The sequence below is a fragment of the Mauremys reevesii genome, linkage group 2 (genome assembly GCF_016161935.1).
Source record: "Mauremys reevesii isolate NIE-2019 linkage group 2, ASM1616193v1, whole genome shotgun sequence".
NCBI classification, from domain to species: Eukaryota; Metazoa; Chordata; order Testudines; family Geoemydidae; genus Mauremys; species Mauremys reevesii.
Window position 1 is genome coordinate 138,559,624 of NC_052624.1, and position 23,811 is coordinate 138,583,434.

At 41.2% G+C, this 23,811-nt stretch overlaps 1 protein-coding gene across 9 annotated transcripts in view; it reads right to left on the reverse strand.

Annotated features, from left to right (window-relative positions):
- Window positions 1-23,811, reverse strand: part of CDH18 (cadherin 18) — a 623,460-nt gene that overhangs the window by 267,879 nt on the left and 331,770 nt on the right. For 8 of the 9 annotated variants that reach the window (XM_039526199.1, XM_039526200.1, XM_039526196.1 and 5 more), the window contains one exon: window positions 22,524-23,013. In XM_039526199.1, coding sequence (XP_039382133.1) covers window positions 22,524-22,751 — 228 coding nt within the window. In that variant the 5' untranslated portion in view covers window positions 22,752-23,013. Of the gene's footprint in view, window positions 1-22,523; window positions 23,014-23,811 lie in introns of those variants that run through there. The other variant, XM_039526204.1, reaches the window with a different exon arrangement.

The window sequence follows — 23,811 nt, forward strand, 5'->3', positions numbered from 1 at the left end:
TCACTATATTTGGGGCCGGGAAAGAATTTTCCCCCAGGTCAGATTGGCAGAGACTCTTGGGATCTTTTGCTTTCCTCTCAAGCATGGGTCACGGGTTACTTGCAGGTCTAAAATTGTGTAAATTGTGCATTCTCTGTAACTTGAAGTCTTTACATCATGATTTGAGGACCTCAGTAAGAGCCAGAGGTTATGGGTCTATTGCATGAGTGGATGGGTGAGGTTCTGTGGCCTGCACAGTAAAAATAGCAATGTGGACATTGTAGCACCAGTGGGGGCTTTGGCTAACCAACCAAATTTGGACCCAGGGGATGCATTTTCCAGTCACTGACAGAGACTCAAAAAAAATCTGACCATTTTGATCCAAAAAATGAAATTTCAGTGAGTTCCATTTCATGAAAACATTCCAAAGGTGTTGGTTTTGTTCTGCATTGGAACAAAGACATAATTTTGAAACCTCTGAAATTGTCAAACAAAACAGAATTGCTATCCCCCCAGGCTAGCTCTAAAAGATTAACTAGTCTTAGAAATAGACTTTCAGTAACAATGTGTGTTTACAAATTCAAAATTAATTTTGCACAAATATACTGAAAATGTGCTTGCTCCTTTGTTGAACATGCCAACCAGGAAATCCATTCACTAGAATATTCATGAAAGATTAACACAAGAAAGAACATAAATACTTCTGGGATTTTCTGTGCCATAAGGTTTAACCTTAAAAGTGTGTTTGTCTATGAACCCAAATCAACAGTACGGGTGGTGTTGGTGTATCCTCTTGTTGATCTTTCTTAAAATTTGTCTTTTCATTACAAGGTGTTTCTGTTTGGGAACTGTACTTTTGGAGCTCTGTGGATAGTGGGTTATACCTCAGTACAAAACTCATATGGTACATAATAACTCTCTCTGCTTTCTCTGTTCTGACACAGAATCATGGGTGGGAATCTATGGGAGTTGGGTCCAGACTGGGGTACACAAAGTGGCTGAAAGGCTACAGGGAAATGTGTGGATCAGGAGGTAGACTGAAAGTGATGCAAGAGAATATGGGGACCAGGGAAAGCAGGGAATAGAGATGACAGAGAGGTAGAATGCAATGCGTAGGACACTTGATGGGAAAGGTAGCGAAATATGGGGACCAAGTGAATGTACTGATAGGTGTGGAACAGGAGATTGTGGAAGAGCATGAAGATTGAATATGGGTGGGGCATCTTCCTGTCCCGTTTATTTGAACAGGGGATAGAGATGGATAGAATGGAGCTCCCCAAACCCCATGAAACAGGAGAGGGTAAAGAGAATCCTTTCAAATAGTGAGAAGGGAGTCTGGAGTTTTTGGAGATATATTTAAAGTTGAATATTAAACCCGATAATATCACACAAAATCTGGATGAAATGCAAAAAAACAAACAAACAAAAACAAACAAACAAAAAACTGCAGCCAAGCAAAAAACAATGTGATTTTTTTAAATCTTATGAGTTTTAAGCCAATCACATGATTTTTGGGGGGTTCTGATTAAATATCTGAATCCCTATGAGACAATAATTCTGCAACACTGCCTTATAAATTAAAAATACTTTACAATATATTTAACACCATTATAAATGATGTAGGCAAAGAGGGGTTTGGGGTGGAGACTGACAGCTCATGACCCCCCACATAATAACCTCATGACACCCCGAGGGGTCCCGACCCCCAGTTTGAGAACCCCTGGCTTAAAGGTACACTTTTGCTTAAGTGTTTTGCTTGATGGGGATCTGTCACAGGATGACTTCTGGGGCAACTGAGGCAAACTAGCAAATAATATTAATTGATATTGACATATTCTGGTTAATCGTTGTTATGATAGACCTAGAAATATTTGAGCAGGTATCTAATGCAGGGGTGGCCAAACTGTGACTCGCAAGCCACATGCAGCCATTTTATCATTTTATCTCAAGCCCCGTCTGCCTCACTATTCTCCACCTACCAGACTGGGGAGGCATGGGGGGAGCTTGTGATAACATAAGAACATAAGAAAGGCCGTACCGGGTCAGACCAAAGGTCCATCTAGCCCAGTATCTGTCTACCGACAGTGGCCAATGCCAGGTGCCCCTGAGGGAGTGAACCTAACAGGCAATGATCAAGTGATCTCTCTCCTGCCATCCATCTCCATCCTCTGATGAACAGAGGCTAGGGACGCCATTCTTACCCATCCTGGCTAATAGCCATTTATGGACTTAGCCACCATGAAATTATCCAGTCCCCTTTTAAATATTGTTATAGTCCTAGCCTTCACAACCTCCTCAGGTAAGGAGTTCCACAAGTTGACTGTGCGCTGCGTGAAGAAGAACTTCCTTTTATTTGTTTTAAACCTGCTGCCATTAATTTCATTTGGTGACCCCTAGTTCTTGTATTATGGGAATAAGTAAATAACTTTTCCTTATCCACTTTCTCAACATCACTCATGATTTTAAATACCTCTATCATGTCCCCCCTTGGTCTTCTCTTTTCCAAACTGAAGAGTCCTAGCCTCTTTAATCTTTCCTCATATGGGACCCTCTCTAAACCCCTAATCATTTTAGTTGCTCTTTTCTGAACCTTTTCTAGTGCTAGAATATCTTTTTGAAGGTGAGGAGACCACATCTGTACACAGTATTTGAGATGTGGGCGTACCATGGATTTATATAAGGGCAATAATATATTCTCAGTCTTATTCTCTATCCCCTTTTTAATGATTCCTAACATCCTGTTTGCTTTTTTGACCGCCTCTGCACACTGCATGGACATCTTCAGAGAACTATCCACGATGACGCCAAGATCTTTTTCCTGACTCGTTGTAGCTAAATTAGCCCCCATCATGTTGTATGTATAGTTGGGGTTATTTTTTCCAATGTGCATTACTTTACATTTATCCACATTAAATTTCATTTGCCATTTTGTTGCCCAATCACTTAGTTTTGTGAGATCTTTTTGAAGTTCTTCACAATCTGCTTTGGTCTTAACTATCTTGAGTAGTTTAGTATCATCTGCAAACTTTGCCACCTCACTGTTTACCCTTGCTCCAGATCATTTATGAATAAATTGAATAGGATTGGTCCTAGGACTGACCCTTGGGGAACACCACTAGTTACCCCTCTCCATTCTGAGAATTTACCATTAATTCCTACCCTTTGTTCCCTGTCCTTTAACCAGTTCTCAATCCATGAAAGGACCTTTCCTTTTATCCCATGACAGCTTAATTTACGTAAGAGCCTTTGGTGAGGGACCTTGTCAAAGGCTTTCTGGAAATCTAAGTACACTATGTCCACCGGATCCCCTTGTCCACATGTTTGTTGACCCCTTCAAAGAACTCTAATAGATTAGTAAGACACGATTTCCCTTTACAGAAACCATGTTGACTATTGCTCAAGAGTTTATGTTTTTCTATGTGTCTGACAATTTTATTCTTTACTATTGTTTCAACTAATTTGCCCGGTACCGACGTTAGACTTAACGGTCTGTAATTGCCGGGATCACCCCTAGAGCCCTTTTTAAATATTGGCGTTACATTAGCTAACTTCCAGTCATTGGGTACCGAAGCCGATTTAAAGGACAGGTTACAAACCTTAGTTACTAGTTCAGCAACTTCACGTTTGAGTTCTTTCAGAACTCTTGGGTGAATGCCATCTGGTCCCGGTGACTTGTTAATGTTGAGTTTATCAATTAATTCCAAAACCTCCTCTAGTGATACTTCAATCTGTGACAGTTCCTCAGATTTGTCACCTACAAAAGCCAGCTCAGGTTTGGGAATCTCCCTAACATCCTCAGCCGTGAAGACTGAAGCAAAGAATCCATTTAGTTTCTCCGCAATGATTTTATCATCTTTAAGCGCTCCTTTTGTGTTTTCATCGTCAAGGGACCCCACTGGTTGTTTAGCAGGCTTCCTGCTTCTGATGTACTTAAAAAACATTTTGTTATTACCTTTGGAGTTTTTGGCTAGCCGTTCTTCAAACTCCTCTTTGGCTTTTCTTATTACACTCTTGCACTTAAGTTGGCAGTGTTTGTGCTCCTTTCTATTTGCCTCACTAGGATTTGACTTCCACTTTTTAAAGGAAGTCTTTTTATCTCTCACTGCTTCTTTTACATGGTTGTTAAGCCACGGTGGCTCTTTTTTAGTTCTTTTACTGTTTTTCTTAATTTGGGGTATACATTGAAGTTGGGCCTCTATTATGGTGTCTTTAAAAAGGGCCCACGCAACTTGCAGGGATTTCTCTTTAGTCACTGTACCTTTTAACTTTTGTCTAACTAACCCCCTCATTTTTGTATAGTTCCCCCTTTTGAAATTAAAGGCCACAGTGTTGGGCAGTTGAGATGTTCTTCCCACCACAGGGATGTTGAATGCTATTGTATTATGGTCACTATTTCCAAGCGGTCCTGCTATAGTTACCTCTTGGACCAGCTCCTGCGCTCCACTCAGGATTAAATCTAGAGTCGCCTCTCCCCTTGTGGGTTCCCGTACCAGCTGCTCCATGAAGCAGTCATTTATAGTATCGAGAAATTTTATCTCTGCATTTCTTCCTGAAGTGAAATGTTCCCAGTCAATATGGGGATAATTGAAATCCCCCACTATTATTGGGTTCTTAATTTTGATAGCCTCTCTAATTTCCCTTAGCATTTCATCATCACTATTACTGTCCTGGTCAGGTGGTCGATAATAGATCCCTACTGTTATATTTTTACTAGAGCATGAAATTTCTATCCATAGAGACTCTATGGAACCTGTGGATTCGCTTAAGATTTTTACTTCATTTGAATCTACACTTTCTTTAACATATAGTGCCACTCCTCCCCCTGCACGGCCTGTTCTGTCCTTCCGATATATTTTGTACCCCGGAATGATTGTGTCCCATTGATTGCTCTCAGTCCACCAGGTTTCTGTGATGCCTATTATATCTATATCCTCCTTTATCACAAGGCACTCTAGTTCACCCATCTTATTATTTACACTTCTGGCATTTGTGTACAAGCACTTCAAAAACTTGTCCCTGTTTATTAGCCTGCCTTTATCTGATGTGCCAGATTCTTTTTTATGTGACTGTTTATCATCTGATCCGGCCTTTACATTATACTTCTCATTCCTCTGCTCCTGACTATAACCTGGAGATTCTCTATCATCAGACTCTCCCCTAAAAGAAGTCTGTGTCCAATCTCTGCCTTGCAGTGAAGTGGTGGGGTAGGAGCTTCTCTCCAATGGGGAGGAGCATCTCAGGTCTTCAGCCCTGCGGGGTGCACCTGCCGGGGCACAGAGTGCACCTGCCGGGGCTCGGGGTTTCAGCAGGAGTGGGGCTGAAGCCCTGAGTTCTGGCTCCCAGCAAGTGTGCTCCAGCTCTTGAACTTCTGAAGACAGTCATATGTGGCTTGGATGGCCAGTAAGTTTGGCCCTGGTCTAATGTGTGAAAAATAACAATCAACGGCATAAAGTTACACAGCTATCTCCTTTAAACAAACTAATACTGTACTATTTTTTGTTTATTTTTCAGAAATCCACTGTGTGTTTGCAAACAATGCTTTTGCAAATTCTACCATATCTAAAATGCTTTATATTTTAGTGGAAAGTTTTACGTTTTTTTTTTTAATTTATTAAATTATAGCACATCATTCCCAAATATCATGGTGCTTTAAATAATATAAGGTAAAACAGGAAATACCAAAACAATAATATTAAAAAATGAGAATACACTTGAGATTTCCTCTATTTAAGATGAAAAAAAATCTAGTGAGAACAGTTCAAGAGACATTGATACCACTGACTCTAATCTCCTAAGTGCCAGATCTTTGTGCCATTAAGGCCACTATGTGGTATTCTTGCATGGTGACCCAGTTTAATGCCTACTTTTCTTAAGGAGCTCCTATGCCACACTACTTCCTAATAGAATACTTCCTAATAAGATATTGATATCATAGGTATCACAGAAACCTGGTGGAGTGGGGACAATCAATGGGACACAATCATTCCAGGCAACAAAATATAAATATATTGGAAGGCCACAACAGGTCATGCGGGGGGAGAAGAGGTTGGCACTATATTTGAAAAAAATGTAGAATCAAATGAAGTAAATGTCTTAAATGAATCCACATGTTCCATAGAATCTCTATGGATAGTAATTCCATGCTCTATTAAGAGTATAACAGTAGGGATTTATTTTCAACCACCTGACCAAGACAACGATAGTGTCGATGAAATGCTAAGGGAGATTAGAGAGGCTATCAAAATAAAGAACTCAATAATAGTTGGGGATTTCAATTATCCCCATATTGACTGGGTACATGTCACTTCAGGATGAAATGAAGAGACAAAATGTCTCAAGACTTTACATGACTGCTTCTTGGAGCAGCTGGTGCAGGAACCCACAAAGGGAGAGGCAATTCTTTATTTAGTCCTGAGTGGAGCACCAGATATGGTCCAAGAGGTAACTATAACAGGACCGCTTGGAAACAGTGACCATAGTACAATAACATTTAACATTCCTGTGGTGGGAAGAACACCTCAACAGCCCAACACTGTGGCATTTAATTTCAGAAAGGGGAACTATGCAAAAATGAGGAGGTTAGTTGAACAGAAATTAAAAGGTACGGTGACTAGAGTGAAATCCCTGCAAGCTGCATGGACACTTTTCGAAGACACCATAATAGAGGCTCTACTTAAATGTATACCTCAAATTAAAAAACACAGTAAAAGAACTGAAAAAGAGCAACCATGGCTTAACAACCACATAAAAGAAGCAGTGAGAGATAAAAAGGCATCTTTTAAAAAGTGGAAGTCAAATCCTAGTGAGGCAAATAGAAAGGAGCATAAACACTGCCAAATAAAGTGCAAGAATGTTATAAGAAAAGCCAAAAAGGAGTTTGAAGAATGACTAGCCAAAAACTCCAAAGGTAATAACAAAATGTTTTTTAAGTACAGCAGAAGCAGGAAGCCTGCTAAACAACCAGTGGGGCCCCTGGATGATGGAGATAAAAAAGGAGTACTTAAAGACGGTAAAGTCATTGTGGAGAAACTAAATGAATTATTTGCTTCAGTCTTCACGGCTGAGGATGTTAGGGAGATTCCCAAACCTGAGCCATCCATTGTAGGTGACAAATCTGAGGAACTGTCACAGATTGAAGTGTCACTAGAGTTGGTTTTGGAATTAATTGATAAACTTAACAGTAACAAGTCACCAGGACCAGATGGCATTCACCCAAGAGTTTTGAGAGAACTCAAATGTGAAATTGTGGAACTATTAACTATACAATATGATGGGAGCTAATTTAGCTACAACTAAAAGACATCTTGAAGTCATCATGGATAGTTCTCTGAAGACCTCCACACAATGTGCAGTGGTAGTCAAAAAAGCAAACAAGATGTTAGGAATCATTCAAAAAGGGACAGAGAATAAGACTGAGAATATCTTATTGCCCTTGTATAAATCCATGGTACGCCCACGTCTTGAATACTGCATACAGATGTGGTCTCCTTATCTCAAAAAAGATATACTGGCATCAGAAAAGGTTTACAGAAGGGCAACTAAAATGATTAAGGGTTTGGAACGGGTCCCATATGAGAAGAGATTAAAGAGGCTCGGACTTTTCAGCTCAGAAAAGAGGAGATTAAGGGGGGATATGATAGAGGTATATAAAATCATGAGAGGTGTGGAGAAAGTGAATAAGGAAAAAATATTTACTTGTTCCCATAATATAAGAACTAGAGGCCACCAAATGAAATTAATGGGCAGCAGGTTTAAAACAAATAAAGGGAAGTTCTGCTTCATACAGTGCAGCCAACCTGTGAAACTCCTTGCCTGAGGAGGTTGTGGAGGCTAGGACTATAACAGGGTTTAAAAGAGAACTTGATAAATTCATGGAGGTTAAGTCCATTAATGGCTATTAGCCAGGATGGGTAAAGAATGGTGTCCTGTTTGTCAGAGGGTGGAGATGGATGGCAGGAGAGAGATCACTTGATCATTACCTGTTAGGTTCACTCCCTCTGGACACCTGGCATTGGTCACTGTCGGTAGACAGGATACCTGGCTGGATGGACCTTTGGTCTGACCCAGAATGGCCATTGCAATTAATTCTTAGCTACCATGAACAGCTCCATGTGGTTGGCCTACAAAAAAAAGTAACCCTAAAGATGCTCTAATTTTCCCCAGGAACACACTGAAAGACAAATGCACCTAGGACCAGAGGAATGCAAAGGTGATTTAAACCCATGGTAGCCCTCTGTCCTCTCCTGACTTACACAGCTTGACCACAGTTTAGGCTTGTGGCTGTAACTCTACAGCCAGAAATCTTAACTGGATGAAAATACCACCTCCTCCATTCTTCTCTAAATAAGGTTATTAGTTCCCTTCTCTGTGTTCTATTCAGTATTATTGAAAACTGTTCAAGCTGCAACTGACAAGCTCACAGGGGGGAAATGACATACATGAAAATTAACTGCTCACTAAGAACCTTCCATAGCTCCCACAGCTGCAATAAAATGCTTGTGAGCAAAAAAAAATCTGAAATAGTCATTTCACATTGTTCTGACTGATAATTGCTTTTATAGTTAGAGATTATCCTTAAATGTTTATAAAGGGTCAGTAAATCTTGGATCTCTCTATTGCTACTTTAAATCAGTAGAATATATGTATCTATGGTATGATCATGGACATCTACCCAAAGAAGGAGCAAAACATTATAATGCGTGAGTTAAACCCTTGCATTTCTCATCTGTAACCCAGAGGGCAAGCTTGGCCATTATATTCACCCCCATTCTATTCACTGGCTTGCCTTTATGATATTTAGTTGCTTCTATTATATTCAGCTACAACACAAGAACCCTACAGGTCTGTATCCTGTAAGATATTAGCTGGAGCATAGGTTAGCATAAGTGTGGTTAAATAGGCTGTAACCCTTGGCACAGATCAACAGTTACCTTTAGATTTGGGGATCTATGAAGAGCTTGCTCAATGGTAAGAGTTAGAATGTTCCAGTAAGTGCTACTCCAAGGAACATGGAAGTAAGAGCCGCAAATCTGCTTAAGCAAGGGGTAACAGTATGATCTTGCACTGAAATGGTAGTTACACATAACAATATGTTAACCTATAGAATAAGTAAACCTCAGTTTTATATTGGTAAAAAGGCTAAATATGGGCATGGAGGACTGAACACTGACCTTGTGTACTTCCAAAAAGTTGTGATTTAAATGTGACTTGCAAACAATCAATCAAATCCTTTATAATGTAGGAAAATGGCCTGCAAGTCTGTTCTTAAAAATAGATTAAAATAATTATATATTTAATTTCTCCTAGTTTTTTACACTTAAAAATTCATGTGTTGTCCACCCTGTTTTGTTTTGTTTTTCTGGATGACTAGAGAAGTAACAGGTTTTGGGACCATAGATACCCTGGATAGAAAACCTGATTGATTGAGAGAGGAAGTGATTTTCATTCAGACTGTTTAAAGAAGTGTGTGTGTAAAACAGTTGGAAGAGAGATTTGTTCTTAAAGTTTCACTACAACAACTCCTTCAATTAAGGGTTGAGATAACTCACAAGCTACCTTTCTGGGTCCTTCAAGGGAGACCTCTAGCAAAGCAGCAAAGATAACATTTACAATTCCTGATACTTCATATTCTTGAAGAAGAATAATAATAAAAATTTCTCATCTTTAATACATTATAAAGAAGCACAAAAAAAGCACAAACCTTTTCAGGTCATTTTTAGGTAAATTTTCTATTTTATTGTGTTTTTCTGCTTTTCTAGTGTCTGAGGCTGCTTAGGAGCTTGTTCTTGCCACCCTTACTCATGATGAACAGGCACCGATTCTGAAGGTGATTGTAGCCTTGACATTAATCTCATTGGCCACGGGATTCTTATTCTGTGGATAGTCTCATTGATTTCAGTGTGGCTACTCATTGAGTAAGTATCTACTAAAGATAGGTAGACTGAATCAGCCTGCAGTATAAGAGCAAAGTCTTCCCATTATCATAGTACTGATATAAAATCTGCTGTAAATAGTCAGGCTTTTGCACGCTACATCTAGTTCTTGCATAGTCCTAGAACATGCTACTTGCTACATTTTCTTCCTCATTTTTTGGCTATAAGGAAAGAGGGACTCATTACACAAATTGTACTAGTCGTGGAATGTAATTGTAAGCAGAGTCAGGATGAGCTCTATCCTGACATCTGGTGGTGAATTATGGCGAGTGTGGGAAAGAACTTCAGGGGCTGATCTTGTTTGCATAGGCACACCCACCACACCTAGCATGAGCCCACGGCAGCCCAAAATGGTCACCTTGATAGCTGTGGGATCCCCAATTTCTCTGTTATTGGGGCAGGAGGAATAAAGTATTGTTACCCTGATTATGTGAATGAGGGACTATGAAACTGTTTTATGACAGAGGGTCTCACCATCAACTGAGTAGCACTCGCTAGACAAGGGACATGGATTCCAAAACCAAGTGAAGAGAGAGGTTGGGTCTAGGTATATGTACCTGAGAGTATGGGCCCCTTTTGAGGGCCTGGAGCACCAATTGCACCTTCTCCTCTCTTCACTGTTGAATAGCAGAGCTAATTTTGATTCCATTAGGAGTGTAGCTAGAGGCTACTGAGCTGAATTCACTTTGGGCCAATGGTGCACCAGCACTGGGGCTCCCCTACTACATGCTGAAATCACTAAAAGAGCTAAAATTACTGAGCTGAGATCACTGAGTGCTGTGTTAACTAGTGGAGGAGCCTGAAGATATATTGCTAAGCGGCTGGCAGAATGGAGCAGTTTGCAGAACAGTTGGAGCGGCCCACGGAACAAGGAGCAGAGAGGAGCAGAGCAGAACAGTTTGTGGGATGGTTGGAGCAGCCCACAGAACAGTGAGTGGAGCAGAGCGGAGCAGTTTGTGGGGATGGCTGGAGCAGCTCACGGGATGGCTGGAGGAGCGGAGTGGCTGATGGAGCAGAGCCGTTTGTGGTGAAGGCTGCAGCAGAACTCCACGGAGAGATGGCACAGTCGGCCTCAGACCACGAAAGGTGCCCCTTAACACCCCGTGTGCCCCCACCCCCATTTCCACCCAGGCTGGGGGGTAAAACTTTGCAGATAAACTTTTGAACTCTGGGGCGGCACTGACCAGGGACAGAGACTTTTGGGTTGTTGGACTTTGGGGTGATTGGACTTAAGAACCTGAGGGGAAAAGGACACTGCCAAAACTTACTTGGAGGTGGGTCTTTTGCTTATGGTTTGTGTTATGAATCCTGTTTGTGGTGTTTCCCCAACATGATGCCGCATTGTTTCCCTCCTTTATTAAAAAGGATTTTGCTACACTCAGACTCCGTGCTTGCAAGAGGGGAAGTATTGCCTCATAGAGGTGCCCGGAGGGGGGGTATGTAATTGTCCCAGGTCACTCGAGCCGGTTTTGCATTGCGTTATTGAAACGGAACCCCTGGATACTGAACCTGGCCCTTGTTGCTGCCAACTCAGAGGGGCAAAAGGGTTACATAATGGAACTCTCTCATGACTTGGAATCTCAAAACATTCATAGCTTATTGGGGAGAAATTAAAACCCAGTAGAAGAGACTGCTTTCACCCTTCTGAATTTGAAACATAGAATTCAGCCATATCTTAGATTTCCTGGCGCATGTTCTCCATGTCTCTCATAATGCAGTTCCATGACAAGAAATGGCTATATAGATGAGACTGACAAGTGCATTTTGACTTGACAGAACAAACAAACAAAAGCTGGAACACAGTGAACTTCATTGTTTCCCAAAAGACATTGGGTCAAATTCATACCTGGTGTAACTTCACTGAAGTCAATGTGGAATTCCCCAGGGAGGAATTTGTCCTTTTATGTCAGAACAACAACATTCAATCTACTATATCAGTAGAATATTGTTTTTGTCAAAAGGCTTTATCCAGTTTGTTAGCCTCATACTGTAAACCCTCAGATTGCTGCAGTGAGACTATCATTTCAATTAAATGTTTAAATCAATTTTATCAGGGTGAACTCATCTTCCTTGAGATTCTTTTTATACTGCTGAGTCTTGTCCTGACTTCTCTTTCTCTGACTTTCTCCTTGTTGTTACTTCTTGCCCTTTCACACAGGCCAGTATCTGTAGCACAATAACTTTTAAAACATTTTCTGCACTAAGTTGAAACATTGATCAAGTCAAGACTTTTAAGTGCTTAGGGCCACTCATTCCTTAAACTAGTCACTTTCAATTTAAGGAAGGCCAGATCCAGGCCCTTGTTACCTGCTTTCTGAAAGTAAGGAATATCTCATTAGGAGGAGAAAACGAAGGCAACCACCTTTGTGTGGAACACTAGAGAGATGGTTGGAAATACTATTATTACATAATAAATAAATCTTGTAAATATCAAATATTCTTAGGGGGAAGTAAACATGCATGGGAGATTATAATCTTAAATAAAACTCATGAAGAAATCAGACACATTACATGAAATACTGGAACTGCAATATATCACACAATCTTTTGAAAGCAGCCACCGGCTTTTAACATGATATACCTCCCCAGGCTGAAGGCCCAAATCCAAAGCCCAAGGGCCTCAGCCCCAGGCAAGGGGCCTGTAACCTGACCCCGCCGCCCATGGCTGAAGTCCTTAGGCTTGGGTTTTGGCCCCAAGCCCCAGCAAGTCTAAGCCAGCCCTGGCAACACTATTAAAATGGTGACACCATTAAAAAGGGTACATGCACAGTTTTTAATTACAATAAAAAGTTGTCCGAAAATAAGGAATAAAGCTGTAGATGTGTTGCCTGAACCTTTCTGAAGTTAATAATGTTGGATTAATGGCCAATTGATCTGACAGTGATGATGTTCTCCCCCCAGAATCAGGCTACATAGAATACACACTATGGAGCTCAATATTTTGTGGGGAGTCTTGGCATGGATGACAAAGGCACTTGCACTGAGAGCAAAATAAAGCCTTAGATACCTTTATGAAAATAACGGATGAAGCTAGAAAAGATCCAGGCCACATAACCCCAATCTTGTATTATCATTATCTTGTTATCTGTGTTATCATTCTATGCATAAGCTCTTAGTATTGCATACTCATACCCTTAGTTGAGGACTTGGTGGTAAGAGACAAAAGGACCAGTCCTGACTCTGGCATGCCACATTTGATTTAAGCTCTATATTTTCAGTTTCTCTCCTTACTAACATTAAGACAAGAAAGTTGCAATTTTCTTGATTTTATCAGGAAAATACGAAATCATTATTGCTATGTGTTAGAACTAATCTCTTTCAGCATCATGTCATCACATTGTCTTTTTCAGGAAGTATGAATGACAAGTATAATATAAAGAGACAAGGTGGGTGAGGTAATATATTTTATTGAACCAACTAGTGGTGAGAGACAGAAGCTTTCAATCTACACAGAGCTCTTCTTTAGGTCTGTTTAAGTGTGGACTGAAGTTGGTCCAATGAAAGATATTTCTTCAACCACCTTGTCTCTATAATACAGGGGTTGACAACCTTTCAGAAGTGGTGTGCTGAGTCTTCATTTATTCACTCTAATTTAAGGTTTCACGTGCCAGTAATACATTTTAAAGTTTTTTAGAAGGTCTCTTTCTATAAGTCTATAATATATAACTAAACTATTGTTGTATGTAAAGTAAATATGGTTTTTAAAATGTTTAAGAAGCTTCATTTAAAATTAAATTAAAATGCAGAGCCCCTTGGACACAGGCCAGGACCCAGGCAGTGTGAGTGTCACTGAAAATCAGCTTGTGTGCAGCCTTTGGCACGCGTGCCATAGGTTATCTACCCCTGCTCTAATATATTGGGACCAACCTGGCTACAGCACTGCATACAAGTTTAATATACTGTATCTTCAGTCTTCAGAGAATAAAACTTCCAAGGAATTATCTTGAAAATCCCACATGATAATGGGGAATCTCTTTCTCTATATGACTAATTTGCAGTGCAATATTTTACCATGGCAGTGGAAATACTAAAATTTTCTTTAAAATCTGATCCTCCTCTCATACTATCTATCACTTGAACTCCCTTTAACTGAGAGTCATATCATTCAATTTGGTATGCTTTGCTATACTGTCTTCATAAATAGTGTGTCAAAGTGTTTTACAGTGAACAGTAAAAAAAAAATAAGAAAAGGCTAAAATACTCCCAGACTTATTCCCCCATTGTGGGAAGATTTTTGCAGCTGCTTATGAGGGGTATACCCTTACAAACTCACAGAACCTAAGGCTCACCACCAGAGATATCAGATTCCAACTTCATGGATCCCATGCCTATGTCATTATGCTATTTTCCTTAGCAGCATAACTCACTCAAGAGTCAGATTGTTATTGCCACCCCACCATCACAGTGCATCTTACTTGTGTCTCCAAGGTGAGGAATGTTGAGGATGTGAGCTATGATTCTGTTTCCTGTGCAGTGCACTTTTAAACATACCAGGAGTATAAGTACCTGTCTGTCAGAGGCAGGGATGTCTGAGGATCTTATGGACTGCAAGATGAGCTCTGATTTTCCATCACTCTCATCAACTTTTCTATTTGTTGTTTTCCTTAGTCTAACATAAAAAGCCAGCTAAACTGAAAGTACATGTTTTTGGTTTTTTTTCCTTTTATGTGTGGAAAATACACCCAGTGTGAATTATTGCAAGTGAAGAGATGATGCAGCAAGCAGTGCCAACTTCTTTGTTGCTCTCTTCTCGGGACTCTCCCATTTTATGAGAGTAGTGCCCAACTCCTTCCCAGGACATTCTGCATACGTGAGCCCTGCTTTGTCCAAGGCTCAAGACTCAATGGAGAATGTAGAGTTTTGCCTTATCATGTAAAGTGCCCACTCAGAGGTAAGAGTCCTCATGAGCCTTTGACTTATTGAACGCCCATGAAGGATGGAGCATTTTGTCACTATCAGGAAAATAGCTCCACATGATGGAATTTCTTTATTGCATGTATATATGCTGGACATCTCACAAGGACAGATATTAGGTTAGATATTCTGGTTCTCTTGGAAGTTTTCAGGAAAACTTCCCCAGAACAACCATAATTTTTTTTTTAACGGAGTGACTGATTCTGCATGTACCAGAAATATATACTCCACAATTGTACATATGACACCCAAGTACCACATTAGCGAGGCAATGTTAATAATAATCTTAATATCAGAGAGAATCATGTACAATAGGACCATTTCTCATTCTTATCATAATCCCATTTGGTAAAGTGCTGTATTTTGTCATGTTCCATGTTCCTATAAAAACCTTAAGAGTGTTACTAATATAGATACATTTCATACAATTTTCCAGTCTCCTAGCAACATGTTTCTAGGAGAATAGAAATATTACACTTTAAGAATGGGTATGTAACATGTTAAAATTCAGAATGAGCGACACAGGAGCCAGCAGAGCTGCAACTAGGGGAGTTTGAGTGGGAGTTCTGTTGGAGAAGGAGAGAGGAGGCAAACCCCTATTCCTTAGGGTCAGTAATTAAGTTTGTGTGTGTGTGTGTTTTCAGTTTGCAAATCTGGAAGGGAGCAGTGTGCTGAGAGAGAATCAGAAACTTTGATTGCACAGCCCTGATTAGGGGTCCTATAAAGGCAGCCAAGTAGACAGTCAGCAGCACAAGAGCCAGCAAACAGAGCTGAAAACAGGGGAATTTGAGCGGGTGTTTGTAAGTGGAGTATCCAGAAAGAGCTCTGTTCATATGAAGTGCTGCCTTACAGAGCTGATGGAAGAAAAGATCCAAAGTTTGGAGGTGCAGGTGGAAACTATGGTTGAGTTTCAAAGGTGATTTGGACGTGATGGAGGGAAAGCAAGAGGAGTCTAAAGGGAAATGTCAAGACTCGCAGATGGACTGGAGAACAGCGAAGATAGACTGCTGGGTGAGGAAAGAGGGCAGTGGAAGCAAGTGACTATGAGAACCAGGGACAGGAAAAGACCAGCCAGTGAAGTAGTTTTGCTGAGTTGGAAAATGAAGAAGGGGCACAGCAGGCAGTAACAGAAGGTGGGATGGCAAGAAAGAAGCTAAGAGCTGCTATTCCTACAAGAAGAGGGGAAGAGTCAATGGAGAGAGTTCGGAGTTCTGGGAAGATACAGGATGACTTGCAGCCAGAAAGAACAGGAGGAAGTCCGGGGAATCCCACCAATCCCCCCAGGAAGAGGAAAGTCTACGTGATTGGTGACTTCCTACTAAGAAGAATAGACAGGCCTGTCACCAGAGCTGATCTGGAGAACAGAAGAGTTTGCTGTCTGCTGGGAGCTAAGATATGGAACATGGACCTGAAGATGTAAGGCTGAAGAGGATCCTAATGGGAACACAAAAGAGTCCACTGATTTTCCTTCACCTGGGAAAAGATGATACTGATAGATTCTTGCTGGAACACATCAAGAAAGACTGTGCCAGGCTAGGAGAGAAACATAAAGAAATGGAGGCTCAGGTGATCTTCAGTAGGATTCTACCTGTTCCTAGAAGAGGAGAATGAAGACACCACAAGATTTTGATGATTCACAGCTGGCTCAGACAGTGGTGCTATGAGGAGGGTTTGGGGATGTTAGACCACTGGGAGGCATTCATGGACAGAGGACTGTTCTCATGGGTGGACTCCACCCTTGTAGGGAGGGAAATAGACTTCTGGAATAAAGGTTGGGAAAACTGATTAAAAGAACTTTAAGCTAGGAACTCAGGGGTGACGGTTGGGAGGTGCTTATGTAATCTTCATGCCTGATTCTAATATTGACCAGGAAGAAAATCAAAATGAAATACAGCAATTGAGAAAGGAAGAGCAATGGGTAGGAGAATGGAGTTTAAGAGGGAAAGATAGTGTCTATACAAATGAAGCTAACAGTCAGGTAGGCAATACTGGCAGTAGAATGACTGTACCTAACTGGGTGAGGAATCTGGGGGAATCCAAACAGAAACAACTAAGTTGTTTGTACACCAATGCAAGTAGCCTGTGTAACAAAATGGAGGAACTAGAACTACTGGTGTAGGAAGTGAAACTAGATATTATAGGGATAACAGAAACATGATGGAACAGTAGTCATGACTGCAGTACAGATATTGAAGGGTATATGCTGTTTAGGAAAGACAAAAATGAAGGAAAAGATGGTGGAGTAGCATTGCATATTAATGATGAGGTAGACTGCAAAGAAATTGGAAGTGATGTAATGGATAAAACTGTCTGTTTGGTCAAAGTCGCTTTGGGGACGAAAGCTATCAGAAGTTCCCCCAAGATAGTGTGTTGGATATGCTACAGGCCCCCAATATCTGATTTAGATATGGATAGAGACCTGTAAAGTTTTAAATTAAATAAATACTACTGGCAATTGTGGGATTATGAGCGACTTTAATTTCTCAGATACAGATTCGAAGACAAGTGCTACTAATAATAGTACGGCCGAGATTTTCCTGGATGTGATGGCTGATGGATCTCTTCAACAAATAGTTCCTGAATGAACAAGAGGTGATGCCATTTTAGATTTGGTATTGGTGAACAGTGAGGACATCACAGAAAAAACGGGTTGCAGGCAACAACCTTGGGTCAAATGATCATGAGCTACTTCAGTTTAAACTAAATGGAAGGATAAAGAAAAATAGATTTGCAACTAGGGTCTTTGATCTCAAAAAGGAAACTTTAAACAATTAATGGGATTAGTTAGGGAAGTGGACTGGACTGAAGATCTAAAGGATCTGAACATGGAAGATGCTTGAAATTATTTTATATCAAAGTTGCAGAAACTATCTGAAGCCTGCATCCCAAGCCGGGTGGTGGTGGGGGAGGGAGGGAATTGTAGGGAAGAGTTGCAGATCACGCTGGATGAGCAAGCATCTCAAATAAGTGATTAAGAGAAAGCGGAAAGTCTACAAGGAATGGAAGGATCCAGCAAGGAAAGCTACCTCTTGGAGGTCAGAAAGTGTAGGGGGGAAAAGTGAGAACAGCCAAAGCTAAGCAGAGTTGGGCCTTGCAAAGGAGATTATAACAAATAGTAAAAGGTATTATAGTCATATACTGTATATTCATTCATAAGCCGAATTTTTTTTAGTAAAAAAGGGAAGCACCAGAGAAGGGGGTCGGCTTATGAACAGGTATAGAGAAGGAGAGGTGGGACACAGCCCCTCCCCCAACAGAGGGAGCACAGCCAGCAGAGCCAGAAGGGAAGAGGCGGGCCCAGAGTCTCTCCGCTTCTGGCCACACTGCTCTCCCCCCCAGCCTCTGAAGTAGCTGCAGTTCTGGGGCTGGCAGGCTGCAGCCGTGCCGTTCGGTCCCAGACCCAGAGCAGGCTGTGGCCGTGCTGCCCAGCCTGCCGGAACAGCTCCAGCCAGGTCAGAGACATCCTCCCCTGGCCCTCCCCAGATAAGGTGGGAAGGGATGGGATGGGGAAAGTGTGGGGGTCCCAGGCTAGGGGTGGGTCACGTGGGGGGATGGTCACAGAGGTTACTCCACTGACTCCCAGCTTCTCCCCCCCAAAAAATTTCCCCACCAGTTGCTGTCCCGGCCTGTCACAGTAAGCAGCTGGTGAGCTGGGACACTTTGTTTACTTAGGTTTACCTCTGTGCCTGCGGACGCTCGAGGTAAACAAACCATCTTGACCCACCAGCAGCTTATACTGATGGCCCGGGAGCCAAAGTTTGCTGACCCCTGAATTATAGGGTCGGCTTATGAATGGGTTATAAACATTTTCCATTTTTACTTATCCATCTTGGGGGGGTCTGCTTATAAACGAATTGGCTTATGATCGAGAATATATGGTAAATAAAAAGAAAGCAAGGTAAGAAGACGTGGGACCACTAAACACTGAGGATGGGGTGGACATTAAAGATTATCTAGACATGGGCCAACACCTAAACAAATACTTTGTCTCAGTTTTTAATAAGGGCAATGAAAACCTTAGGCGCAGTGGCAGGATGGCTAATGGAAATAAGAATATGGAAGTAGAAATTACCACATACAATGTCAAAGTCAAAAATCAACATCTTAATGTGACTAAATCAGGGCACCCAGATATCTCCATCCAAGAATATTAAAGGAATTGGAATATGACATTTAAAAAAAAACAATAGCAAGGATTTTTCATAAATCTGTAAATTAGGGGTCTATATCCTATGAATGGAGGATTGCTAATATAGTACCTATGTGACAGGGAATTCCAGATCCTCTGAGGCTCCCTGCCGGAGGCCTCGTGGCCCTGCCACACCCTGCCCCAAAAAAGGGAAGTTGAGAGAGTCTTCCAAGCTGCCTAAAGTGGCTGTGTGGGACACAGCCAATCAAGGCCCAGCTGCCTAGTATAAGAAGAGCTGCAGGGAAAGAGGGAGTTCAGTTCCTTGCTAGAGCTGTAGGAACGTGGATGGTTTCTGCCTCGCTGATGGAACTACAGAACCCCAGACAGGGCAGCACAGCCAGAAGCTGGGGAGAGTGAGAAGGAGCCATGAGTTGGTTACTAGGACTCCATTAGGACAAGGCCTTGAGGTAAGGGTGAAGATGCTGTGGAGCTGCGGGAAAGTGGCCCAGGGAATTAGAGAAGCTCTGCAACATTGTTAAAGGGACACAGCAGACAGCGGCACTCTACAGGGTCCATGGGCTGGGATCCGGAGTAGTGGGCGAGGTAGCTGGGGGGAAGTGGCTTGGATATCGGGGCACACGAGGCAAAATCATGTACTTAGGGAATAACAACAAGATTTTTTGCTATAAAATGGGGATTTATCCGTAGGAAGTGACAGAGGAGAAAGACCTGGGAATATTAGTTAATCACAGGGTGACTATGAGCCACTAATGTGATGCGGCTGTGAAAAAGGCTAATGCAATCCTAGGATGCATCAGGCAAAGTATTTCCAGTAGAGATAGGGAAGTGTTAGTACCTTTATAGAAGGTACTGGTGAGACCTCATCTGGAATGCTGTGTGCAGTTCTCGTCTCCCATGTTTAAGAAAGATGAATTCAGAGTGGAACAGGTGCAAAGAGGGACTACTAGGATGATTAGAGGAATGGAAAACCTACCTTAGAAAAGGAGAGCTTAGCTTGTTTAGCCTAAGCAAAAGAAGGCTGAGGGGAGATATTATTGCTCTCTATAAATATGCCAGAGGGATAAATACAAAGCAGGGAGAGGCGTTATTTAAGTTAATTGCCAATATGGACATAAGAACCAATGGATATAAACTGGCCATCAACGAGCTTAGGCTTGAAATTAAAGGAAGGAATTAACCAGAGGAATGGAAAGCCTTCCAAGAGGATTAGTGGGGGCAAACAACCTAACTCGCTTCATGATTGTGCTTGATGAGTTTATGGAGTGGGTGGCATGATGATGCTGCGTGCAATGGCATGTAGCCAATCTGCAACTGCTAGTAGCAGATATCCCCAACAGCTGGTGATGTGACAGTAGATGGGGAGGGCTCTGACTTACTAAAGACAATTTTTTCCCAGGTGCCTGTCTGGTGTGTCTTGCTCAGTATCTAACTGATTGCCATATTTGGGATTGTGAAAGAATTTCCCCCCAGGTCAGATTGGCAGAGACCTTTTTTTGCCTTTCTCTGTAGCATGGGGCATGTGTCAATTGCAGGTTTAAACTAGTGTAAAGGTTGGATTCTCTATAAACCTGAGGTTTTTAAATCATGAGCTGAGGACTTCAATAACTCACCAAGTTATTATGGGTCTATTTTAGGAATGGGTGGGTGATGTTCTGTGGCCTGCAATTGTGCAGGAGGTCAGACTAGATGATTATGTATAAACTAAGGCCTGTGTGTCTGAGCACATACACAGTCAATACACAGTCAATACAAAAAAATAAACCATCCTCATAATAAGGATGAGCTGCCTCACCATTTTGATTAGAGACCTATTCTTGTCCTTAGTGTACATTACAGCGACAATGACTGCAACAATATAACAGCATTTTACATAATGATTCTCATCTTGTGATGTTATTCCTAAACTGGGCATGAAAAATGTGAAAGGGCATGTATCTAACACTAACACCAATGAGGCAGAATAGATGACTGGATTAATAATTTACAGCATTGGCAGGTCAGTGACATTGAACAGATGCCTAGAATTACAGAGACACACACACCCATGCACTCCTTCATAAATCTAGGGTCCTGGTAGGAAAATCTCTTGTCAAATTAAAGGCACATCAAATGAAACCTAGATAATGTAGATGAAATTACCGTAGATATTACAGCAGTTCAGAAACCTATTTCTCAAAATGAAGAGACACTACAACACAGCAACCATGCTTTAAATTCTGTTGATTACTACTGTAGTATTATTCTAGTCTCTACTGGCCAGATTTCCCTTTTTGAATAAAAATAATAATAAATAAAGCTACCTACGTTAATAATGGTCAATCTCTAAACTAAATTAGAATATCAGAACTACTGCCAAATGTAAAATGGAATATTGATACCTCCCATTTTAAGGAAGTTGCTGCAAAGATAAATTCAGTAGCTTTTGTGAGGCACTAAGATACTAAAATGGTTAGCAACAAAGAGAACCCTATGAAGAAAGAAGGAAAAATATTATCCTTATTCAGTGCAGAGTTTGAACTGAGTGCAGTAAATGAGGCATGGGGACACACATTGAATGAGGAAGATGAAAAAAAATACTGAATAGTTGCCTCATTTCCTGAGCACCATCCATCCTGAGCAATGAATGAGGTGGGGGTCCTAAGGAAAAACTAAAATGGTTTAATGAAAGGCTGTATCATAATGTGTAGAAGAGAACAGTGTTTAGACAGCCTGTAACTTGGAGGCTCTCAGAAGTCAAGCAATGGCACTTTGCAGCCTTCATGTTCTTGTAATGACTTTTTTTTTTTTAGCATGGATTATCTCATACAGACAACATTACATGCTGGGAACCAGTTTTTGGTTGGCACCTACACAGGAGCATAAGGGTGGTGGGAAAGTATAAGGAGCTTTCCCCTGAACTCACTGCATAAAGCCAAACATAAATGTAGTCTTTGCACTCTCCTTGGGCTCCTGCCACTCTAATGTTGCACCCTAAATGGACGTGGTAGATATGGTGCCATTACCCCCAGATACATACATGGCCAGCTGTGGAGGGAAGCATATCATATATGCTCTGAGAGAGGAAGAGTCCCAAAGAAACTCGCTCCAGAATGGTACTTCTTCACATGGATCTCAAAGTTGGCCTACACCTTGTTGGACAAATCTTGTCCCTAAAGCATTTCTCAGGGAAGATTTGCAACTTGTTCTGAACTAGTCCGCATCTGTGTGTAATGGTATATTGAGCATGTTGCATTTGGGGTAGTACAGAATCTCACTGAGGAGTGTGAACTGCACCAGTTGCTCCTAATTGTCTTTTTAACATAAAACACTAAGGATGATGCAGTATAGTGAATGTTATAGTTATATGTCATCTTTTTTTACTCATCATGATTATTATTGTAAATAAATAGAGATAATGGGCAAATAATTTGTGAATGTCTGTAACATCATTGACTTCTGAGGTGTTTCCAACTTTACAGGAGACATCAACTAGGTTGGCATCTGAAAAAACAATATGTTCCTCTCCTAATGTCCCTGTACCCCTTTACAGAAAAGAAATAAGACCTTACCTTTCCCACATACTGGGGATCTGGTCCCAGGTGTTCTTCTAAAACAAAGAACTGGTTCCATACCCATCCACGCTTGGGACGATGGTGCACTTCTGTTTCACCTTCTATGTGTTTGGTTTGATTTCTGGTCACCTTGATGGAGCCATGATGACCAGCTCCATAACACCTCTGCACAAAACAGAGACAAACTAGGACTGGGCAGATACAAGATGTGCTCATAATTCTCATTGTAGGATAACTTTCCAGTTCAAGGTTTCCTTCTCTCTTTTGTTTTTCTTTTCAGATGTAATCCCTTAATAGGTCCCCAAGAGGGAAGGTGAAGCCTGGTTTAGAAAAACAGTCCAAAATGTTTTTTTTAGTATGTCCATGGTTTAACTGGCCATTGGGGAAAGGTCACACTGCATTTACATCATGAAGAATTGAGTGGAGAAATTTCTGGTATTTGTTCCGAGGTCTTCACAATAGACTGCCACAGCCAACCATTTTATACCTAATAGAAGGGGAAAAAATGAAAACCACTTACACATCACTAAAAACAGTAATTACAGCCTTTCAACCTCAAAAGGTGATGTACCCACTGCTGTGCTAATTGGTTCTGTCAAAGGGTCCTACACCAATCAACATTTCTTTTCAACCTTTTGTGGAAGTGTTTTCTGATTGTTTTTATGAAAGCACTTAAAAGTTAGTATGGCTCTTTAAAAGTGCATAAAATATATGCAATGTAAGGACTGGCTGACTCAAGGGACTCTGGTAGTATGAGACTGGGGCTTTCACCTACTGATTCAGGGTGACAGCATCAGTCCAAGTTGGTCGTAATCAAAAAACACTGCTACTTAATTGATAGTGTTTAGCAGATTATGTGAAATGAATTCTTGGTCTCCATGAACTTTCAACTGGACAGAGGTCCAACATTATGAAAACCACCGTCATGGCTACTGGTAGTTTTTTTTTTAAGGCAAAAAAAGAATGAATGTGGAGACTCCTGGTGAGAACTGAGGCAAATTGGCAGAACTGTGTGACCAAATCATGAACTGATAGTGCCTGTGTTTCACCTCCTATGTGCCTGCATAGAGGGCTTCAGTCTCCAGGATTCTCTGGAGCATTCCGGAAATATGTACATAAAACAAATTAAAAAGTGAGCATTGTTGGTCTGAAACATCAGCAGGGCTTCAAATTGTATAAGATAGGCTCTTGTTTCCCAGTAATTAAAGTCCCTTTTCTCCCCCACCTTAAAAAAGGAAAATTAGCCTTGGATAAAAGATCAGTCTTTAAAATGTATGTCCACCCA